The sequence below is a fragment of the Mustela nigripes genome, chromosome 3 (genome assembly GCF_022355385.1).
Source record: "Mustela nigripes isolate SB6536 chromosome 3, MUSNIG.SB6536, whole genome shotgun sequence".
In the NCBI taxonomy this organism is placed as follows: domain Eukaryota; kingdom Metazoa; phylum Chordata; class Mammalia; order Carnivora; family Mustelidae; genus Mustela; species Mustela nigripes.
This window is the reverse complement of record NC_081559.1, coordinates 9,027,459-9,050,060: the sequence shown is the minus strand read 5'-3', so window position 1 is coordinate 9,050,060 and position 22,602 is coordinate 9,027,459. Positions and strand designations below refer to the sequence as shown.

The 22,602-nt window shown below is 42.6% G+C and overlaps 1 protein-coding gene across 6 annotated transcripts in view; it reads left to right on the top strand.

Moving 5' to 3' along the window:
• ANKRD44 (ankyrin repeat domain 44) overlaps positions 1-22,602 on the top strand; it is a 312,430-nt gene that overhangs the window by 171,847 nt on the left and 117,981 nt on the right. For all 6 annotated transcript variants that reach the window (XM_059393119.1, XM_059393120.1, XM_059393117.1 and 3 more), the window contains exons 5-9: positions 4,991-5,191; positions 5,516-5,603; positions 7,700-7,842; positions 8,663-8,875; positions 17,392-17,470. In XM_059393119.1, the coding sequence (XP_059249102.1) occupies positions 4,991-5,191; positions 5,516-5,603; positions 7,700-7,842; positions 8,663-8,875; positions 17,392-17,470 (724 nt within the window). The remainder of the gene's footprint in view (positions 1-4,990; positions 5,192-5,515; positions 5,604-7,699; positions 7,843-8,662; positions 8,876-17,391; positions 17,471-22,602) is intronic.

Here is a 22,602-nt window from a genome sequence, read left to right as displayed (position 1 = left end):
AAATTTTTAGCCAGTGTGTGCTCCTGGAAAAGAGAGACTTCTTTTGATTACAAAAATCATGAATTTCCTAAATAGCCATAAAATCTCACTCTCTTGAAATCAAGTTAAAGTGTTTCCAAGATTAAAAGTTGTGAAAGAGGCAATTTTAGAAGAGGAAATGATCTTTTTAAAGCAAAGCTTTGTTTTTCCCGAAGTAATATATTAAATCTCTATTAGTGTGTTAAGCAAGTTTGGCAGGGTGAAACTTCAGAATTAAAAAATTTAAATAAGGAAAGTTAACATTTAAAAATATGTCAGTGTGCCTGGCTGGTACTGTCCATCGACTGAGCTGTGGCCTAGCGGAAAGCACATGAGCCGGGCTCTTACTCAGCGTGGCTGACAGATCACTGCCCTTGCCTGTAACATGGCACTGCCCATCAAATCAAGGGGTCAGAGCCGATGACGCCCGTTACTTCTATATCCCGTAGGTCTCTGAAGTTGATTCCGTGATCATTTTAGACTGCTTATATTTTCATTTAAAAAAAAAAAAAGTTAATTTTTGGAAACTAAGTAAGATACCCTCCTTTGTATAATAAGTATTTCTTGATATAGCCCTTTCTTGTCAAGTAAGATGAAAACGATGCAATTCTCTTCCTAAGCAGATATCGAAGTAAAAATGAGGAATGCTGCAGTTAAAACGTTTTATAAAAGTAGGCAGGTAGAAGTAGTGGTTATTGTCGGCCTCCTTGAGCTATGACACTGAGTGTGGACGGGAGGGACAAAGGTGGTAAAGCTGGCCCTCGCTCTCCACTATTTTTTGGTCACTTCCTGATCAACGAACTTGAACCTTTTCCTTGGCTAACTTTTTAGGTGTGGCTCAGATGTTGGTCGTGGGCACCTTGCCTTCTAAACAGAAATAACTGGCTGGAAACCACGTGCAAAGTCCATTATTCTCCCAGTGATTCTGGAGAATTCCTGGAGACTCACGGGTTGCCTAAGCACCAGCCTGCTCGTGCTGGTCTAACTGATGCATCAGTTTGCCCTTCCCTGGTGGTGAACTGACTCTGTTCTCCCTCAGAGGAACACGTTTGCCCTGGGATGCCCTAGCCCTCTCGCTGCTCTCTCTCTGTCCTCACCCCTTCCTTCCCGTCGAGTTCCAGATGCCGCTCACTCTGTTTTGCCGAGAAATGCAGCTGAGTACCTCCCGCTCCCAAATTCACCGTAGACCCACCATGGCAGAGCAGGAGCCGAACACAGAGGCCTCTGATTCTCTTAAGAAGACTTGCCCTCCTTCAAGACTGTTTGGACTTAAAACAGTCTTTTTCCTTGCTGGAAAAGAGCAAAATTTTATTTTAACCAGATTTGATCATTTGCAGATTGTGGTAATTCAGACAAGGAGCTAAACCCGGGTAGTCTGCAAACTTTTTCCATCGAGGGCCAGATAGTAAGAATTTTAGGTTCTGATGGCCGCATGTAGTATTGTCTGTCACAGATACTCCGCTCTTACGATCCAAACGCAGCCATAGATAACATGTAAACCAGTAAATTGAGCTATGTTCCAATAAAGCTTTTTTTTACAGAAGCAGACCAAAATTTATTTGGGATTAAACTAGCTTTAGAGGTAGCACATATTTAAGAACACAGGTAGCCTCCCTCTCAAACTCTGATATTACTTATCTATATATAATCTGCAACGGGCATGTACATATGTATTTTCTTTGCTTAACTTGTTACTTTGTGTGAAATGCAAATAATCCTTAAATGCTCATTTAAAAGTAGGGCCTTGGGGTGCCCGGGTGGCTCAGTGGGTTAAAACCTCTGCCTTCAGCTCAGGTCATGATCCCAGGGTCCTGGGATCGAGCCCTGCATCAGGCTCTCTGCTCAGCAGGGATCCTGCTTCCTCCTCTCTCTCTCTGCCTGCCTCTCTGCCTACTTGTGATCTCGATCTGTCAAATAAATAAACAAAATCTTAAAAAAAAAAAATAAAACAAAATAAAAGTAGGGCCTCTCCTAGGTAATACCTGATTCACCTAGTCTGAGTTACTCTAAAAGTATTCATATTTTGTTACCTTAGAAGAAAAAGTTTTTCACGAACTCACTGGTCTTATGTCCAAATAGATAAATTTGTGAAATATTCCTGTGTATTTCTGGTTTCATTAGTCTAGTCTGAATTTACGTAATATGTAATGCCAAGCAATCATCTGTATCAGTATAGTAACATAATATACAAGGCAAAGGTATTAAAAATGATAGTATATATTGACATTTGCTGTGAATATGCAGAGAGGATATGATACCACTTTTTTAGCATTGGTTTATGATGCTTATCTCCAGACTTTTTGGCTATATTTTTGCAAAACTTTTTCAGCAGACATCTTCAATGTGCATCTCATTTATTTATGAATTACATGTAGAAACTATTATTATTAGCTAATATTTCAGGTGTATCACAATATACTTGAGTGAGGCTTTTCATTTATCATAGTCTTATATAACCATGTAACTAATAGACTTACTGATGATTTTCCTCTGTTTTGGCCAAGCTCTAGTCAGATCGGATTAAATTTGTCATTATTTTGACCTTGTAATGTATAGAAAGCTTTTACTCAGAGTAGAAGCATCAGCTCTGTGACTCCACGTTATTTACATTGGAGTTTGTATTATCAGGTTCCTTGCATACATCCTGCCCACTTGGGATGCTTTTGGTCTAAGCGTACACATCACAATCTGTAGATAGATCTGTCAGGCCCGTCCCTGCGCATTTCAGGGCACTCAGAGCGAAGGAGCGGGGGGGACAAGTGTCACCCCTTCCGCATGTGGAACCCCCTCTTCATGGAGGGCATCTCAGATCCTGTGAGGCAGGATCCTCTGTGGAGCGGACTGAGGGCACAGGGCCAACCCAGAGTTAAATACCAGCTACAGTGCTTTCCTTTGTTAAGAAAATAAACATAAACGGAGGTTCCAGTCATTTCATCCCATGTCAAAATAGATTGTATGTACGTATCTGCATAAACCTCACAATTTTTGAGACCAAAGTTGGCAAAAGTATCATTTTTTTCTTATTTTAATCTAAACTTTTATATTGTGGCTTTGCTTTTCTCTTGTTTGTTTTTTGTTCACCCAGCTGGCTTTTAGAATGGAGTCTGGCTTGTGTTTCTTTCAGTCTTCCACAGTGTTTTGCGTGTAGTAGCTGAGCATTAACATACAAACACCCATTTCACTCTAAAGGGGGCCCCAGGAATGGTTAGTATCATTAATTTATTTTCTTGCTGAGGATGGGAGCCATATATCCTTTTTTTTTTCCTTTTTGGTAATTTGAACAAATTGCTTGTTTGCCTGGGCCTGATGGGTTTCTTGTTTATAGCATCTAAATGGAGTCTTACTGTGCATTTAAACTGTATTCTCTAATTTGAAGAGCGGAATTTTTTGCACTCTCATTCTACTGTCCACATTAGCTGTTTATCTCAGTATCTTGCTGTGATGGATCCCATAGAATATTCTTTTTCCTTCATTATGTATGTCCCTGATAAAAACTTCAATTTTTTTTTTTAAGATTTTATTTATTTATTTGACAGACAGAGATTACAAGTAGGCAGAGAGGCAGGCAGAGAGAGAAGAGGAAGCAGGCTCCCCGCTGAACAGAAAGCACGATGCAGGGCTCGATCCCAGGACCCTGGAATCATGACCTGAGCTGAAGGCAGAGGCTTTAACCCACTGAGCCATCCAGGCACCCCAAAAACTTCAATTTTAAGAGTTCAAACAATCTACTTGCTGAGCACTTTATGTACCTGCATAATAAAGTGGGTTGGATTGTTCCGGGCTGTGAGGAATAAGGTGGACAGGGGTGAGCTCTCGGTCCATGAAGGGTGCAGGAGTGTGGCCCCTTTCACCGCCTTTCATTGGTTTATTGATGCTGCACTGAGATGTTCATACAGGAATCCCTCTAACTGGTTCTAGGGATGTCTCCAGAAATAAAGAGAAATAACCAACAGTCATTCCCGTCTTGAGAGAAGCTCTGCCATTTTCTTGGTGGAACAGAAGAGTGTCCTCAGTCCTAGATGTACAACAAAGTCCCCTTTACAGAAATCCTGAGGACAGTTAGAATCCCTTGCGTGGCACTAGCCACCTGTATTTTTTTTTAAGTAGGCTCCACGCCCAATGTGGAGCCCAACTGAGGATTGGAACTCGTGACCCCGAGATCAAGACCTGAGCTGTGATCAAGAGTCAGATGCTTAACCAACTGAGCCACCCAGGAGCCCCAGCCATCTGTCATTTTAAGAGCCCCCCAGGTGATTCCATTGCCCGGCCAAGGTTGAGAGTAATAGTTCAAGGGGCAAATAAGCTGATTAGGTCAATAGAAGGAAAACAAAAAATGTAGGTCTCAGTAGAGGTAAAGGGACTCAGCAGTAGAAAAGAAGCTACCCCACTATCCACGGTTGGGAAAAGATGAAACAGTCTCGTAGCTTCCAGCTGAGGTAGGAATAGACCTTCCCTGACTGCCGTTGATCACAGAGGGAGGGTTAAGGTGTTGGCTATGAGAACCAACAATTTATAAACTGATCCAAGAATGACCGAAGGACTTTGAGGCCTTTGGCTTTGGAGGGTGGAGGTTTATTGACAAACATTCCAAGTTTAGAAATTCCTTGGACATCTTTTGATCTGTTAACATTTGCCCTGGTGTGTGCACTTGCACAGGAGCGCTCTCCTTTGGCCTCGGGCTACTCTACACTGTGTTAAGAAACTTACGCTTAGAAGGTTTATTTGGTTTTGAAGACATGCTGGGGCTCTTGGCCTAAAAAAGAAAGATAAAGCGAATCTGTTCTCCTCTGTGCCACTCTTTTGGTTTTTAATCCCATATCGCCTTGCTTTTCTCAGAAGGCCGAGCCGCCCGTGAGGCCACGGAGCCTTCCCTCCCTCCCTGTGATTCTGGAGTCCGGCGAAGCAGCTTCTCTCCAGTAAGTATGGCCTGAGCGTTTGTCGGTGACGCCTGCAAACTCCGCCTGTGTTGCAGGAAGCCGTGCAAGTGCTGATCAAGCACTCGGCCGATGTCAACGCGAGGGACAAGAACTGGCAGACCCCGCTCCACGTGGCGGCGGCCAACAAGGCGGTGAAGTGCGCGGAGGTGATCATTCCCCTGCTGAGCAGCGTCAACGTCTCGGACCGCGGGGGCCGCACGGCTTTGCACCACGCCGCTCTGAACGGCCACGTGGAGGTGAGCGCCCTCCCCGCCGGGCCCAACAAATCCCCCCAGAGCCCCTCTCGGCCCCACGTGGAACCCGGTCGTGCTGCTGAGGCCCTTAGAGGCTGTGAGATGCTCCTGGCTGCACGCCAGACCTGGGGCAGCGACAGCTGGTGTTCAGTGCATGGCCCCGGGGTTGAAGGAGTAGCCGCCAGCTCGGTCCTGTCCTCTGCCACACGAGCCACGGGGTTGTCGGGGACGCTGGCTTCGTCCTGTGTTTGAGCTGCAGGTCACGGACCCGCCTTTCGACGGGATGTGGCCCGGACTCACATTATCTGCACGTCGGTCTTCTTTCAGATGGTCAACTTACTCTTGGCCAAAGGAGCGAACATCAACGCGTTCGACAAGAAGGACCGGCGTGCTCTGCACTGGGCGGCCTATATGGGTGAGCGGTCCCCGAGCGGGCAGGGGACACGGACGGCGGTGACTGCAGAAGCCGGGCTGGCCCTTAGCACGTCGGTTGTCTCCTGGGCCAGCCGCACCTCTTTCCCAGCTCGCAATCCCGCTGAGTTCAGATTCGGTCCGCTTTCCCGGCGGGCATAGAGCCCTCTCTCCGGCTGCCCTCCTGCCCGTGAACCTGGCCTTGTGGGCCTCGCTTCTGCCGGCCGGCTGGGAGAGAGGAAGGAAGGAGTATCATGTCTGTGGTTTGTCTTTTTCACTTCTGTCGGCGCAGATGCCGCTGACAAAGGATAGGCCTCATTGAGTTTACTCTCAGCGTAGACGTGTGAGCAGTGAAGAACTGAGGTCCTTCCTTTGTATTTCTAACCGGAGAATGTCCGGCAATCGGCAAAGCAGGTGAGATTGTGTCAGCCCCAAGTTCTAAACCACCTGGACGCCCGTCCACTGGCGACCGTGTCGGGGCATGATGACGAGCTGCCCAGTGAGACACTGTGCAGTGACTACAGTGATGGTGTCATTAGCATTTGTGAACATCGAAAGATTCTGTGTTAAGTAAGAACAGATCGTAACACAGTGTGGATAATATGATCCTTATTTTTGTAAAAGAAATCTGCAATATCGACAATTTAGAATAAATCATATGCTGAAATGTTAGCTGAATATCTCAAGGGATTGGTGATTATGGATGGTTTTGGTTTCCTTTTAACACCTTTTGCCTTTTCCGAATCCTTTCTAACAAACCTGCAGGCCTTTTATTATCATAAACAACAATAACGTTAATGATGGAGAGAAGAAAGAGAACAGGTTGGGTAGGGATGAAATAAATTATGTGTGGTGGTTGAGTCTGAATGGGTATTTGGGCCTACAAAACCAGAATCTTAAGATTTTGCAAGCATTATCTTTTTTTTTTTTTTTTTTTTTTTTTTAAAGACAATGTGGGCTTTTCAGCTGATGGAGGCAGATTGGATGTTTGCATGGTACCTACGGGACTGGAGCCAGGGGACATTGGCCAGACTGCTGTTTAGGCAGAGCACACACTAGACTAGTGTGTGATGGGACTCAAAGAACCTGGGGTTCAAGTTTGTTCTCGCTGATGTACATTTAAAACATTTACGTAGAATTGCTTTAAAGAAGTCAAGTCCTTATTTTGTGTGTCATCAGGATACAAATAGGAAAAAATAAGTAGGTGACTATCTTTAAGGAATAAAGGACAATACCAGGACAGAAGACAAAAGATAGCACTGGTTAAGCTAAGGATAGCACCACTAGTCATTGAAAATAATTTTTCTATGTATAAGTCTTAGGGGGAAGAATGTCAAGTTTTAATAAAATGAGCCATGACCAAGCATGTTCTCTCTCCGTCTCTCTGTCTGTCTCTGTCTCACACAGACACACCCAACTCCCCCCTCCCCAACCAAGCACAGCTCTGTCTCCATGTCTTTCTTTCTCTCTCTCACACACATACTCATACACCCCTGTGCACATCTTAGACCCTTGGAATCAGTACTTATCCTCTACCCCTCAGTTATCAACCACATTCACAGCAATGCACCAAAGCAGCAAGCAACCTTCAGTCACAATATAGAGGTCAGATCCATTTATCGTACTATATATAGTAAGATGGGGTACAGAGGAAAATATTCCAGAAAATATGCCAACAGCAGTTGAAACTGGGAGGACTTCTGTTTAGCCGGTAATTCACAAGAACACTTTTAAGTTGAACCATATGAAATTGTCATTTTTGTGGTCCAAAAAGAAAAAAAAAGTCAAGCAGTTGCAATTTCATATGATTTAACAATAATATGGTGTTTGTGATTCTGATTACTTGATTTTTTTTCATGAATTTCTCCAAACCAAATTGTCCCTGTTGGACTTTACAGTAAGGAATAGGAGCTGCTTTTAAAAACATTGCTTTCATTTTAACATAATTCTTTTTTTAGGCTATGGTACTAACATATTGGCAGGACCTCGTTATTTAAAATGTCGGTGGTAGTAAACGTTAATGGTTGTGATGTAGGTGGACTAGATCATCAAATTATCCTAACAAGGTTACCGGTGTTTTTTGCTGCTTTGTCCGTGAAGGCCACCTGGACGTCGTGGCCCTGCTCGTCAGCCATGGGGCAGAAGTGACGTGTAAGGATAAGAAGGGTTACACCCCCCTGCACGCCGCCGCCTCCAATGGACAGATCAATGTGGTCAAACATCTCCTGAATCTGGGGGTGGAGGTGAGCTGTGATGAGTGCGTCAACTCATGGTGTATTTGTGGCTTTTCTAATGTTGGGTTGGGTTTTTAAAGATTTTATTTATTTATTTGAAAGAGAACACAAGAGAGAAAGTGCATAAGCAGGGCCACTGGCAGACTCCCCACTGAGCAGGGAGCCTGATGCGGGGCTCGATCCCATGAGCAGCCTTCAGCTCACGACCTGAGCTGAAGGCAGACTCTTAACCCACTGAGCCACCCAAGCGCCCCTGTGGGTTTTCTGTTGTTCTGAGATTAAATCCTGGTTGCATTTTAATTCAAGAGGGTAAAAACCACCTTGTTTTCTAGCATCCTGTCTTTTTGAGTTTCCAGGGGTAACTGATGGAGGGCAATGGGGGCATACAGCACGTAACGAAAAATCAGAAACTTGGGCTTAAAAAACCAGAATCTTAAGATTTTGTGAACATTATCATTTTTTAAGTTTTTTTTTTTTAAGTTTCCGTATCAACACGGAGAAATATTTAAACGTATATATTGCATGTAATACATAGTCCTCATTTTTTGGACACGCTAGGGTTCTTCATCTTACCTTCAGCATTTAGCCTTCTAAATTGTGGTGTATGGGGCCCCTGGGTGACTTAGTTAGTTAAGCGTCTGGCTCTTGATTTTGGCTCAGGTCATGATCTCCGGGTCCTGGGATGGAGCCCCGGGCTGAGGCTCTGTGCTGAGCAGGGAGTCTGCTTAAGATTCTCTTTCTCCCTCTCCCTCTGCCCCTCTGGCCCCAACCACAAATGCAATAAGGAGACTTCAGTGCTTTTACCTGCCCTGTGTTGGACTCATTGCAGATCGACGAAATCAACGTCTATGGGAACACGGCCCTCCACCTGGCCTGCTACAATGGGCAGGATGCAGTGGTGAATGAGCTGACGGACTATGGTGCTAACGTGAACCAGCCCAACCACAGCGGGTTCACCCCTTTGCATTTTGCTGCTGCCTCCACACACGGTGCTTTGTGTCTTGAACTATTAGTGAACAACGGGGCAGATGTTAACATCCAGGTATGACATGCTGTGTCTCTCTCTCTGCCAGATACCTCTGCATTGCGCCTCCTTTTAAGCAAAATCAACTCTTATAAATGGGGTCCTATTTTAGAATCGGAACCTTTAGTACCTTGACCTCCATAGCCGTGTCCTATATTGGCATGCCACAGAGACGGAGCTGTGCTGTTACTGCAGAAGTAGTAGGACCTGCTGGAAGGCCCTGGGAGGTTCTAGCCACATGCTTTGGTAGCTTAGTGAATGTTCTGGAACAAATACAGGCTCCCAGGGATGTTGACATGGCCTAGTTTCTAACACTGAGGTGGATGTTGAGCTGATATGGCAGAGCTGCTGAGAATCAAAGAAAAGCCTAATCCAATAATGTCAGGTCTGTTCCAACTATGGCACGGCCCACCAAGGAGTTTCTCAGATACTTTGCAATAGTAAACTGTAGGTAGTGACTGTAGTAGTGTAACATTGACCTAATAGTGGTCAGCAGGTCCTGATAGTCTTTATGCAACAAACTGACCAAGGACTATCTAGCACCCTCTGTTTGGTTCTGAGGGAGAACTCCAAGATGAGGTATGAGCTCTGCTCTCAAGGAATTGACGGTACGGTAAGGAAATAGTGAACTCAGATTCTCATGCAATGAGAGAGAACGTGATGAGTGGCACAAGAGAGTAACAGAATATTGCAAGCGCTTCCTGCTTGGGGATCAAAAACGAAGCTTGCTTTTGAGGTAAGAGTCAGGAGATTGATACCAGTTGAGATGAGGAGAGAGAGACTCTGAGAGGGCATTCCAGATAGAGAGAACCACACAAACAAAGGGTTTGGGAGTTCCAGATAGGAAACACTCTGGCTCGACTCTAGGCTAGTAGTTAGCTCCGTGTAACAGATAACCGAGAGGAACTTGCGCACGGCCCTCATAATCCAGGCTATCAATTTGAGCGCATTTAGATTGTAATGGGATCTCCGCACGTGCTCAAGGGACTTCGTACTCATCCTCAGCTTCCCTTCTCCCCGGCACACAGGAATCCAGGTCCCAGTGTATTCTACTTCTGCTTTTGAAAAATGATTCTTCCTGAGATTTAATTTTAAGAATACTGGATAAATCCATTTTAAGGATTCCCTATTCACTACTACAATCTTTTTACATTTTTTCTTATAATTTTTAATAGTGGGGAAATAGGAGACAAATTTTCAGAATGATGATTTATTGAGCTTGAAGGGAGCAGAAATTGTGTGAAAAAAAGGAGCCAGGAACAAGCTGAAATGTGACTGGACCAGGGAAGAAGGCTTGCCAGCTGGCTGAGGCATTTGGGCTTTTATAAGCTACAGGACCACTAGTCACTATAGTGGTCATGTGATCCAAACTGAGCATTAGAAATAGTAATCCGGTCACAGAACACCAGAGAAGGAAACAGGAAGGAAAAAAATTATATATATGATGACATAAACATTTTAAATGTTTATGTGGCAAAACAAAACAAACTAAAAATAACAAACCCAAACATATACAAAATTGAAAGAGAAACAATTCAGAGAAATTTTTCTACATTATACATGATGAGCAAAGAGTTCATGTATTTAATATATAAAGAGCTCATAAGAGCCAGTAAGATAAAATCTGATAACCTACTAGAAAATGTGTGTAAAGGCAGGTCGTGAAAGAGAAAACAATATCCATTAAACCTATGAAAATATTCTGTATCATTAGTAATTAGAAAAATACAAACTAATGCATAAGTATATTTACTTTTAAGATTTGCAAATATGAAAAAGGCTAGTAATACCTACTGTTATCATTGAAAAAATTAATATGCAATAAGTAAATATCTAGTTTTTTAATTTTAAAAAAGTTATGTGTCTGGGTTATACACATAGAGAAAAGTACTTGGAATATATCCCAATATATGATCACTGCGGGGAGGCAAAATTATGATTTGGATTTTTTGTTTCATTTTTGTGTATTTGTTTTAATCTTCTGATAGTGATACTTAAGATGTGTTATTTTTATATCCAGATGAAGAAAAAACATTTTATTTTTATAAAAAGAAAATTCAGGTAGAGTCGGCCTAGACAGAGGACAATTAGAGAATAACTGGGAAGTTAGTAAAACTCATCTAGATAAGAGCCCTGAGGACAGGGGAGGGGGACAGCCAACAGAAGAGACAGGCATTGCAGAAAGAAAATCAATGAAATTTGGTTGGGTGGGAGTTGGAGGAGTTGAAGACAAGGGTAAGAACTGAAACCTGGTTCAGGGGTGACAAGCATCGCTACGGATTCAGTTCTGAGGCTAGGGTGCCTGGATGGCAATTCTAGTCTTGACTTTCAGGAATAACATAGTCAGAAACAACCTCTCTGGGTGCCTGTTTATCTGTAAAATTTGGGAAACAGTAGCATCTTCTTCATGGAACCGCTGTGAGGATTAAACCAGTTTTCTCATATAAATTACTTAGAATGGTTCTGGCCATGTGGCAAGCACTCAGGAAATGATTATTGTTGTTACGAGGGACATCAGAAGGACTCGGCTTATTAGGTTGAACTGTCAAGTTGTTGAGAAGGTGATTCTGAGCCTTTGGTGCCACCAGTCTGAGAAAACCAGTGATGGAGCATGCGATCCTCCCACGTGGGACAGCAGAAGACAATAGAAGAAAAACCTTAGGCTCCCTTGTTCACATACAGGTGATGGATCTTGGAGGCTGGGAAAGGGTGAGGTCACCCAAGGAGATAGTACGTCATAGCTTGAGTAGAGAAGGGGATGGAGGAAGCCAGGATCCCTTTAGTCTTAGGATCGGGAGGAGGAGGCAGAGCCAGAAACGGATGAAAAAAAGGAGAGTTAGAGAAAATAGGAAGGAGCTGGAGGGGAGCATGATGTCTTCATGGGGGTAGAGAGCAGGCAGAGATGAAGAAATAGAATAGTTAAAGAGGATTTGAGTTCCATATCTTGTAAGTGGAGCCCATCCAAGTCCTAAATGGGGGTAAGGGAAGGCCCGAGGGGACATGAAAGAGACCAGGAACTGTAACCCAACGTGGGCAGAGTCATCGTATGGTATTGAGGTCACGGAGGACGGTGGTGAGAAAGCAGGAGGTTAACAGGTGGCTGAACTGGCAGTGTCCCCAAAACTTGTGACACTTGTATTGCTGTTCTGGAATCTGAATGACATCCTTCAATTCTCCAAAGAAAGGAAAATTATTACTGAAGTTAAATAAAGTCGCTCTCGTCACCAGACTTCACTGAATTAGTTCAGGAGGTGTCCGATGCTCTCCATTCCCCTTTTAAAGCATGCCGGCTGAAGTGCTCAGTGTGCCTGCCCGCAAGGCGAGAAGGCCACTTCAGGAGCACCTGCCCACTCCCCCCAGTTAACTGACTGGTGCTCAGTTCAGAGTAGTTCAGGGACTCCAACACTATATGGAGTTTATAGCAGTTTATGGCAGCCTTGTCTCCATAAAATGGACCTGGAAAGCATGACTCCTTAATTTTAGTAATTAATTCCCCCCATAGACTGCTAATCATTAATAGAATATGAGAAAGACCTTTTTAAAAATCTGCGACTTAGGTTTATGTATTCTCTGACCTGCATGAATGGGGCTTTGGCTACAACCGAGCCTTCTCCCTCGGGCTCATCTGAGCCTTCTCCCTCGGGCTCATCTCTGTTTACATCCTCCGGCTTCCTTCTCTCGGCTCCTCCTTCACGATTCACTCTGGAGGCACAGATCGTCCAGCATTTCCGTAGAGCCATTTTGTCTGACTCTGGAGGTAGTTTTCTAATTGAAGTTGTTATCTCTCTGGACCACATTGCTCCTTGCGTTTTGAAAGTGTTTGTAGATCGCAAGACGATTTGTATTTGTTTAGATTTTCTGAAGTTTGGGGGAAATAACATTTTGAAATGTAGCCAGTAGCCACCCACATATTCACTTTGTTTTCCTCCATCCTCACAAAATACTAAAAGCGATGTCTTCACGGACAGTTACAAGATGTTGGAGAGAAAAGGAAGGATACTATGTCCCGAGCATATTTTACAATCCTCCGTTTTCCTTAGACTGGCCATGGCCCTGTCTGTCTTTATACTAATGGTGGTTTAATTGTGCTACATAATAAAGACCCAATACTTTAGACAATAATCCATTGAAGGTTCACTTGTATTTCACAAATAGAAAGAGCATGACAAGATACAAAATAATTTTTCTCCTCCATTACAGACTACGTTGTAATTCTGGTAGCATCCCAAAGCTCTTTTTAGAAGCATTCAAAATGTTAAAGAAGGCACTACATGCATAGCTATCCCAAATAGTACTTAGATGGATTCAGAATTACCCTTACCTGGTTGCCTCCCTCCAACAGTCAGACCGCCCATGGTCTGAATTCTTTCCTGGCCTTGAGCCCGGAGGCTGTGCAGCCCTCAGACACTGGGGCTGCAGTCTGTCGATCGCACATCTCCTGGAGGGCTGAAGTCTGTCTATCGCACATCTCCTGGAGTGAACCAGCTCCGTTCTTTATATGTATCAGGTCCGAACTATAGAATGACTTGCACTGCAGAGGTCAAAGGTGAGAACTAGAACAGGCAAAGAGAAAGAAAACAGTGATAAGGACATTATGATTGGAACTTTGGGGAGCTTGTGAGGGAACGGAGAGGATTGAATGAGAACCAACCAGCACCATCTATGGCCTTTAGAACCATTTAAAAATTAAACTGTGTATGGCTTTTTGAAAATTGGGGTTTTAGATTGCTCTTCCCTTGAATTAGGAAACCCTTTTGGGTTTCTGGCACATTCCCCCTAACTTAGCCTGCCAGCTGGCCTTCGTGCTGTCTTATAGGGGCTCTGTTGCCTTCTAGTAGGGCCATTGAGCTGTGTGACTCCCAGAGACACATGCCACAGACAACACGATGCTTCAAGTTCCTGGGTGGTAACAACGTGTATGAGTTTAGGGAAGGTTTGGGGGATGTTGGAGGATGGGGAAAAAAGACATTTGGTGTGGAAGATGTGAATGGATTTCCGAGGAGAATGGTGGTCAAGGGAATTGAAACACTCCATTTAGTTCAAGGATTAATCTTCCTGCTGAAATTTGCCCTGCAAGACTACTGATATTCATAAAATATTCTCAGTCTTTTTTAGTTTTCTTTCATGACCATGGCTGAGCTGTGCCTAAATCAATAGAAGGGCTTCTTGCATAATTAAAAAAAAATCTCAAAAAACCAAAATTTTCCGAGCCCTAACTCTGATGGGAAAATGAGTCCAAAAATAGGAAAGAGACTAGAAATTAAGAAAAAAAAAATCTTATAACAGCAAAGCTTTGAATGAGTGGAAGAACTGAGCATATCCTCTCCTTTGACAATGCAAGGGATATTTTATCCTGTCTGAAGTTCTTGAAATAGCACTAACAGCAAGTCCCCCCCATATGACACATTTCTCAGGCAGATAATGAAACTCTGTAGGATCCCTGTCTCACCCTGAATATCCTGAGTTCTAACTTGTAAAGACTAAATGAAAAGTATTATCCTTTGACCTTCATTAGTTTCCAGTGGCTTTTTACATTCAAACCATGGAAGCACAATTGTTCCAAAATGGCTCCGTGATACTCTCAACGCTTCCTGTCCCCACCTCCCCCACCTTCTGCCACCATATCCCTCAGGGGGAAAAAACTCAGCTCAGGGCAGGACTCTGCAGTAGATGAACCCAGGCAAAGGTAAATCTAATATAGCTATTCTTTGTATTTTACCAAAATTTGGCCGTCTGTTAATTTGTCCCTTTACCAAAGGCACAGGCACTCCACGGGAGACCAGGGCACGGTGTTGCTACCCCCGAGATGGAACCAGCTTTGTCAGCTGTGCACCACGGAACCTGGTTGCTTCTGTGGCTCTCGGGCTGCAATTTAGGGAGTTACCACCAAGCTGGTGGTTATTCCTGGGTAAAGCCTTTAAGCCATTTTCCAGTCATGGAAAAAACTTCTTAGCTAAATATTTATAAAGGTATTACCTAAGCACTGAAATATTTATGGCTTTATATATATTTAACTAAGAGCTAATTAGTTATGTTTTTCGATTAAATTTAAGGGAAAATATTGGAGCAAAATTTAAAGAAATAGCACCACCTAGGGACAGGTTAATGTCAACTCGGCGATTTCTGTAATTGTGTCCCTGTCCTCTTGGTTACTGCTCCTTTCTCTCAAAAAATACCCTTTTGGTAAAGCTTCACGCTTACTTCCATCTTCCTTTCTCAATCTTTTCTGACTCTGGTTATAATCATAGCAGATGAGAAAAGATCCTGTCCCCCCCCCCATCTACCTGGTGCCTTTTCCTTGTAAAGATTATTTTTCAATCGATGCACTTACGTTCTGATGAACTCTTTCCTTGGCAAAGATTGTGCACGTTTCTTTTCTTCCTTTCTAAGGAACAGACTTACAGGCTGTAATAAAAATTCTTCTGCTACACCCTTGTGGTTTTATAAGCTATTCAGGCCCCCTCCGTCTAGCAGTGGCTCCTAAACTGTAACATGCTGTGCGGGTTAGAAATGGGGGTCCCTTTGTCCCCACTCGGACTCAGTGGTCGGGGTCAGGGCACAGAACTCACATTTCTAGCAAGAACCGCAGGTGGTTTAGACACAGTCGGTCTTTGGTTCACTCTGAGAAATACCGATTCAAATGATTCTTTGTTCCCATTGTGAAGTTTTTAAAACAAAGAGTCATTTTTTAAATGTATTTTCAGGTTGCTATGTTTTCCTTTTATAAATTAAAGTATTGTCTTATTTGAGTCTAGTTGACATGCAGTGTTTTGGGTGTACAGTACATCAGTTTCCGGTGTATAACGTAGCGGTTCACTTTCTCTAGATGTTGCACTCCGCTCACCGCAAGTGTAGCTCCCACCTGTCACCACACAAACGCTGTTGCGATGTTGTTGCCTCCTTTCCCCGTGCTGTGCCTTTAGACCCGTGACTTATTCCCTAACTGGAAGCTTGTGTCTCCCACTCCCCTTCACTCATGTCGCCTATCTCCCTCCCCTCTTTCCTGTGGCAACTGTCAGTTCTCTGTATTTATGAGTCTGTTTCTGTTTTTTATTTTATTTGTTTATTCATTTGTTTTGTTTTTTAGATTATGCATATGAGTGAAATCCTATGGTATTTGTCTTTCTTTGTCTGACTTATTTCACCCTCCAGGTCCATCCATGTTGTCACAAATGGCAGGATCTCATTCTTTGTATGGCTGCATAATATTCCTGTGTGTGTGTGTGTGTGTCTGCACACTACTTCTTCCTTATCCATTCATCTGTCGGTGGACACGCAGTTTGCTCCCATGTCTCGGCTGTTATGAACAACACTACACTAAACATAGGGTTGCATGTATGTTTTCGAATTTGTGTTTTCATTTTCTTTGGGTAGATACCCAGTAGTGGAATTACTACATCATATGGTATTTCTATTTTTAAATTTTTGAGGAACTTCCACACCCTTTTCCATAGCACTGTAACAGTTTACATCCCCACCAATGGTGCATTTTAAAGCACAGGTATATGGGTTTCATTACAAAAATAAACTTGCATTTTTGAAATCTCATGTTTAACCTTAGACTTTGGAAAATGTTTCTCCTGCGAGTTATAAAAAGAATAGCTACATCTATTTCTTTTTTTTCCCCTTCCATTAACAGTATCTGAATGAAAGGATACATTCTGTCTATGGGGGATACTTAATACTTTCTTTTCGCTATTACTATTTTTAGACGCAATTCTATAAAGAACTTTCTTAGCAAATGTGTAAGACTTTAGTATTTGGTATAATGATGATCAGTCTTATAGATTCCATTCAATTTTCATGTTTGGCTTAATCTATATCAGGGAGTTCTATCATTTATGTTTTAAATAATAAAGAGATGTATAAATTCAGTACATTCCCGGGTGACCATTAAAATGGCCATTTGCTAAACCATTGTATGTCTTAATCTTATGATTTCTAATGACTTAATTGAAGCAAACCTTTCTGTTTTGGAACAACCAGAAGTGTCGTTTTCTGCGGAATCAAAACGTAGGGTGTGGTGGAATATTCCAGGTCGGTTCTGAGGGCTGCAGTCATTCACAGCAGCTCGGTCGGCTGTAGGTCAGACAGGGCCAAGCCAGTTAGCACATCATTTGTCTTTTCTCATGTAGTTTAGACAAAATTCGAAAAAAAAAAAAAAAAAAAAAGCCTTGAAACCATCTTCATTGGTAGATCACAAGAGAGAAAAAAGCGTTTTGGATGATTGCTTCCATTTGAAACAGGATAGTTTAAAAATTGTCGGTGGAATGAGAAATTTCACATCTCTTCTCTAAAGTAATTTTCACTTCTCTAAGCTTCTTTACAATGGGATGTTATACAGTAACTTGAGATAATATATATGCTTTTTGTTTTGCTTGCAAAATTATCTTTTTGCCTTTTGTAATTTTCTATTAGACTTCTTAAAATCTGAATTGACCTTTTTTTTCCCCCAGAGCATTGGCAGTAGTATCCATAGGGACGTTTCAGACTGACATCACTGATCCATTGTTTCTCTCCCCCTCATTTTTTAGAGTAAAGATGGCAAAAGTCCACTGCATATGACAGCCGTCCATGGAAGGTTCACACGGTCGCAAACCCTCATTCAGAATGGTAAGAGAGACCCTTCCACAGCATTGTTCTTTGTTGGACAGTATCCTGATCGGAGAGGGGCTGTCAGTTATCTGAACATCAAAGATGGTGCTCTATTTTAGATGATGGTCAGATTTATTAAGCTGAGATTTATACCATCCTTTGATGCACTTTGCTAAAAGTTCTTTATCAGACGTCATCACCATCCAGCTTAGAAGTGAGGACATAAAGCCAGTTTCTCAGTTAATTCCTAGTCAGTCAAAGAACATATGATTTTGAAACTGGTAACGATGCACTTCTATGGGCTCAAGGTCCTGCACTTTTCACTCTGAAACTAATACAAATAACTATCGTACATTTGCTAGCAGCAAATCTGAATTATTTTTAAGTTCTACAATTCATCATTGTTTTCTAAGTTAAAACTCTTTAAGCTACTTGGGCAAAGGTAGAGAAAAATGAGCTGAGTCAGAGGAAAAGCAGTTAAGTGCATGATATAAAAGATGATAAAGTCACGGGCTTCATAGAGACCTTGGAAAACCACATCATCTAGTAATTTTCCAGGCTGACGACAGGGGTATGCTTGAACCACTGGGTTGTCTCTGTAGCTACAGAACTAGGGAGTGTCACTTCACACGACGCTTCCTAAGGCTGTTATGGGTCATCGCCAGCATCTGTGAGTGGACTGACCTTGGCCACACAGCTACTGCTTTCTTAGCAAATCTTAGAGACAATTAAAAGCAAGAACAAAACAAAACAAAAAACCACACAGGTTTAGTCCAGATTTTATGCTGACGTTCCAAGTTCAGCAATTTCTGAACTCTGTTTAGTTGACCCACATTTGTACTTCTCAAAATTCTGGCGTTAGTCAATTTCTTGGACCTGCCTTTTTCTCATTTATAAGAATTTTGGACAAATTGTTAGTGATACCGTGTTACGTCCTCAGCACTCAAGTCGTAAAACCAAAAAGGTACTTGACATTTGATGGAAGATCCACCAGGGAAACGATGCTTAGGAAGCAGAACATCTGCAGCAAAGCAAAGGAAATTTATAGGCATCTCAGTGTAACTGTAGGGGACAATCAATCCTGACAAGTTTCCGATGAGCAAAGGAAAGTAAAATGAAAATTAACTGCACAACACCCATTAATTCTAATTTGAAGTACATGGAAAGTCTTCGACATTCACTTTATGCAGGGGTCCCTCTAATCATTTTGATTTTCTTGAAGTAAACAAAGGGAGATGGGGAGCGACCGACCGTGGAGGCTCTCCTCCTCACACTTCCCTCGTCCCATATATTTCTCAACTGTTTTGTTTTGTTTTGTTTTCAGAAACAGTGTCCACTGGCTGAAAAAATAAATAAAACTAGGGAGATAGTTGGTATCTATTTTATAAAAATTTAGTGTGAAGTAGTCAATGGGCTTCTTTGTGGTATAAAAAGCTTTGCCCCCTCCTAAAGCATATTCAAGCACCAGTGGTCGGATCAGAGAAAGAGCAAGTTTCTGCTTGTAAACTGTGCCTTCCCTCCGGCCAGACCACCCTGGCCATCTCCTCTGAATCAAGGCCATGACACATCTCCCCGTGTACAGCTAGTATGCTGATAACGGTCTGGGGATGCTGCTGGCTGCTTTGACCTCTCCAAAAGCCATTCCTGTGGACCTGAAAGACTCCCTTGCCCTGTCCGGACACCGTTATAGGCTTTTGAGTTGGGATGAGATCTGAAAGAGAACCACCTCTTGTCCTCGGCGATCAAGCAGCTTATTTCAGAGCCTCATTCTTGGATGCCCTGGCACCTTCCTTGTGGGTCAGGTGGAGTCCAGGGGCCCAAAAGGACGAGACACAGTGGCCGTACTGTGCAGCCCGTTCTATATAATGGTGAAGCTAACATTGATTGAGGGTCCACCCTGTGCCAGGCATTTGGGTAAGCACTCCCCGTAAAGAGGTGCTGTTGTCATCTCCATTTCAAAGGGAGGGAAACTGAGGCAGGAAGGCCGTTGCTTCCATCAGGATACATGGGAGGTATGTGGAGGAACAGGAATTGAAACCGTCTACCCTCAGAGACTGCACTTTCAACCACTACATTTACATATGCATTCTCTGAGTGAACAATGGCATATTTAAACAAATTTTTTTTCAAAAGATTTTGTTTATGTATTGGTCAGAGAGAGAGAGAGTGTGCACACAAGCAGGGGGAGTGTCAGGCAGAGGGAGAGGGAGAAGCGGGGTGCGGGGCTCCATCCCAGGACCCTGGTGTCATGATCTGAGCTGAAGGCAAACGCTTAACTGACTGAGCCACGCAGGGCACCAATAAAAAAATGTTTTTTAACCTGAGTTTTATTTACTTCAGAGTCATCCTTGTAGAAGGAGGACTTGCCATTCTCTTCTCTCTGCAGACAGTTCCTTGTGTTCATTACATGTGAGAACTGTGAGTTCTTCCATTTGACATTTTAAAAAACGCCCTTAGGGGGAAGAGTGGGAAGCTCTTTTCTTTCCTCCTATTTGTTAGCATCCTTTTGGGAAAAATCCAGAGGCTCACACCCCCGGACCTGGTGTCTGTCCTCCAGGGTGGGTCAGTGCACAACAGGACTGTGAAAGCCGGTCCCACGTGGGGACATCGGTTGACTCCCTGAGCCGACAGAGCACGCTCCTGAGGAACATTCTTTGTGTTTATTTGTTTTGTGAAATCACCCTGGTGTTTGGACTTTGTATGACATTTCTCTGCTTCCTTGACTGTTCTCTATTCAGGGTTACTAGATCTTCATAATAACTTTTTCCAGAATCATTTAGTGTGGGTAAGACAATTGCCAAAAAAGAACAAGAAAAGAAACAGACAAACAAACAAACAAACAACAAAGAAAAAACCAGACACACACACACACCTCTTTTATTTTTGAAGATAGTGAGCAAAGACCACCTCTGTGTTCATTCACATTGTTTGTTGTCTGAAGCTGGCCTGTGGCAGCCAGAGTGGGAAAGAGCTGGAATGTGACGGCGTCAGGATTTTGATCCGGCCCTTCCCCCTCGGCCACTGCCTCCGATGCTGTCCAGCGGGTTACCGGGGTTCAAAAATGATGTTTTCTTCACAGAAGCTTTAAAAATAGAGTTTGAAAAGGAAGAGTCCAGTGATAGGTTAGGATGATTCATTGTGAGATTTTTGACCTTTTGGCTCACAGTACTTCCAAAGCAGTTTAATAAGATGACCATTTTTGTCTGTGCAGGAAAAACTAACTTCAGATGAATGCTTAGATAATGCTGCATAAATTACACCTTCCGACATGCTTTGCATACTTCTAAACTCATAAGTGTTCATTTTCCTCACTAGTTGTCAATAATCAATTACCGAAGTTTAACTTGCAAGCTTCAAATGAGCAGTAAAGATACTTAATTTGCATGTCAGGCAAATCTTAAAGATTTTCAAGTGAAAATGGAAAGGTTTAGGGAATGACTGTAAAATAGAAATTCTTTCATCTGGAGGTCCTACTCTAATATAAAACATATTTCTGAATGACAAATACTGTGTCTCTCTTATTTGTCCGCTTGTTATGATGTTTCTCTGAAACATATTTTAAATGATGACAAATGCATATGTGGAAGATAATTAAATATATTTTTACAGTTTTAAATGAACTTATGAGGGACACCTGGGTGGCTCAGTCAGTTCAATGTCTGACTGTTAAAATTTCGGCTCAGTTCGTGATCTCAGGGTCATGAGTTCAAGCCCGTGTTGCGGGGAAGCCCTGCATTAGACTCTGCGCTGGGCATCGAACCTGCTTATGATTCTCTCTCTCCCTCACTCTCTGTCCCTTTCTCCATTTACATGCTCTCCTTCTTTCTCTCTCTCTCTCTCTCTCTCTAAAAATAAATGAACAAGTAAATACATCAATAAATAAATAACAAATAAGTAAAATGTTGAACTGACTCATAAAATAGTAGTAACAACACGAAGAAACTCTATCAACTCAGCCCCTCACCCTTTTCAATATTTTTTACTCTTTCCTTTTCCTACCCAATTTTTGGTATATTTGGGGCTAATCAACATGGAGGCTCTAACATGTCTTAAGATGGTTTGGCGCCTCTTAGCTGGGAAGGACGTGGAGTGCTTCAGTGTTTGTCCAGGACAGAGGTTCCTCTGGAGTCTGGGATCTGCCTCCCCTGTCTCCCAGGATCAGTTCTGGCAGTGGACCATTCAGGCCGACCAGTGTGGCCAGTTTGTAGCTGGGTACACGGACCCTGGACTGTTGTGCGGTATCCATGGAGACAGTATTGCAAATATCGTCACGTGTGTCAGATTCTTTATTGCCAGGATGTGGGGGAAGCCTTTCTAACCTCAATGCAAAACTCTAAATCTAATAATAGAAAAGACATGAATTCCACAAATAGGGGTTCTTTTTCAGAGTAAAATAACAAAGAAAAATGAAAATCAAAGGGCGGAAATATTGGTGATACATATTACTGATCGATGGTGAATTTCCTAAATATTTTAAGAGCTCTTGAAAATCAAGGAATGAAAGACCTCCCCCCCTCAACACACACAGAAAAATGATCAAAAGTCATGAACAAATAGTTCATGGAAAAAGATAAACAAATAGTCCTTCAGTACATGAAAAGATGCCCAATTTCCTTAATATGAGGAATGCAAATGAACACTATCTGAAGTATTACTTCTTGCCTGTCACATGGCAGGTGTTCAAGGCTTGACTAGGCTGTGAGGAAAACGCGCTCATACATTGCTTATGTGAGTAGCAAAATGGCACAGGACCTATAGGAGGAAATGTGGCAAAATTGAACAAAACCACATATTCATTTCTTTGACCTAGAAATCCCCTTTCTAGGAATTTACCCTGAAGAGACCCCCCAACAGACAGGGAAACAGTATATGTGTGAGGTTATGCACTGCAGGACTCCCGGTGATAGCAAAATGGTACTTACTACCCAAAGGCTTATCCATACCAGACCTGTGACGTAACGAGTATCTCCATGCAATAGAAAACAATAAAGTTGTACAAAAATGAGGAAGACCTCCAAGAAGTGATTTTTAAGAGTGAATTCCAGGATATATTGTTAAGTAAAAAAGAAACGGAAAAGGAAAAAGAAAGCAAGGTATAAAGAGTCTGTGTGTTTATTTATGTTTTAAGGATTATATATTTATTTGTCAGA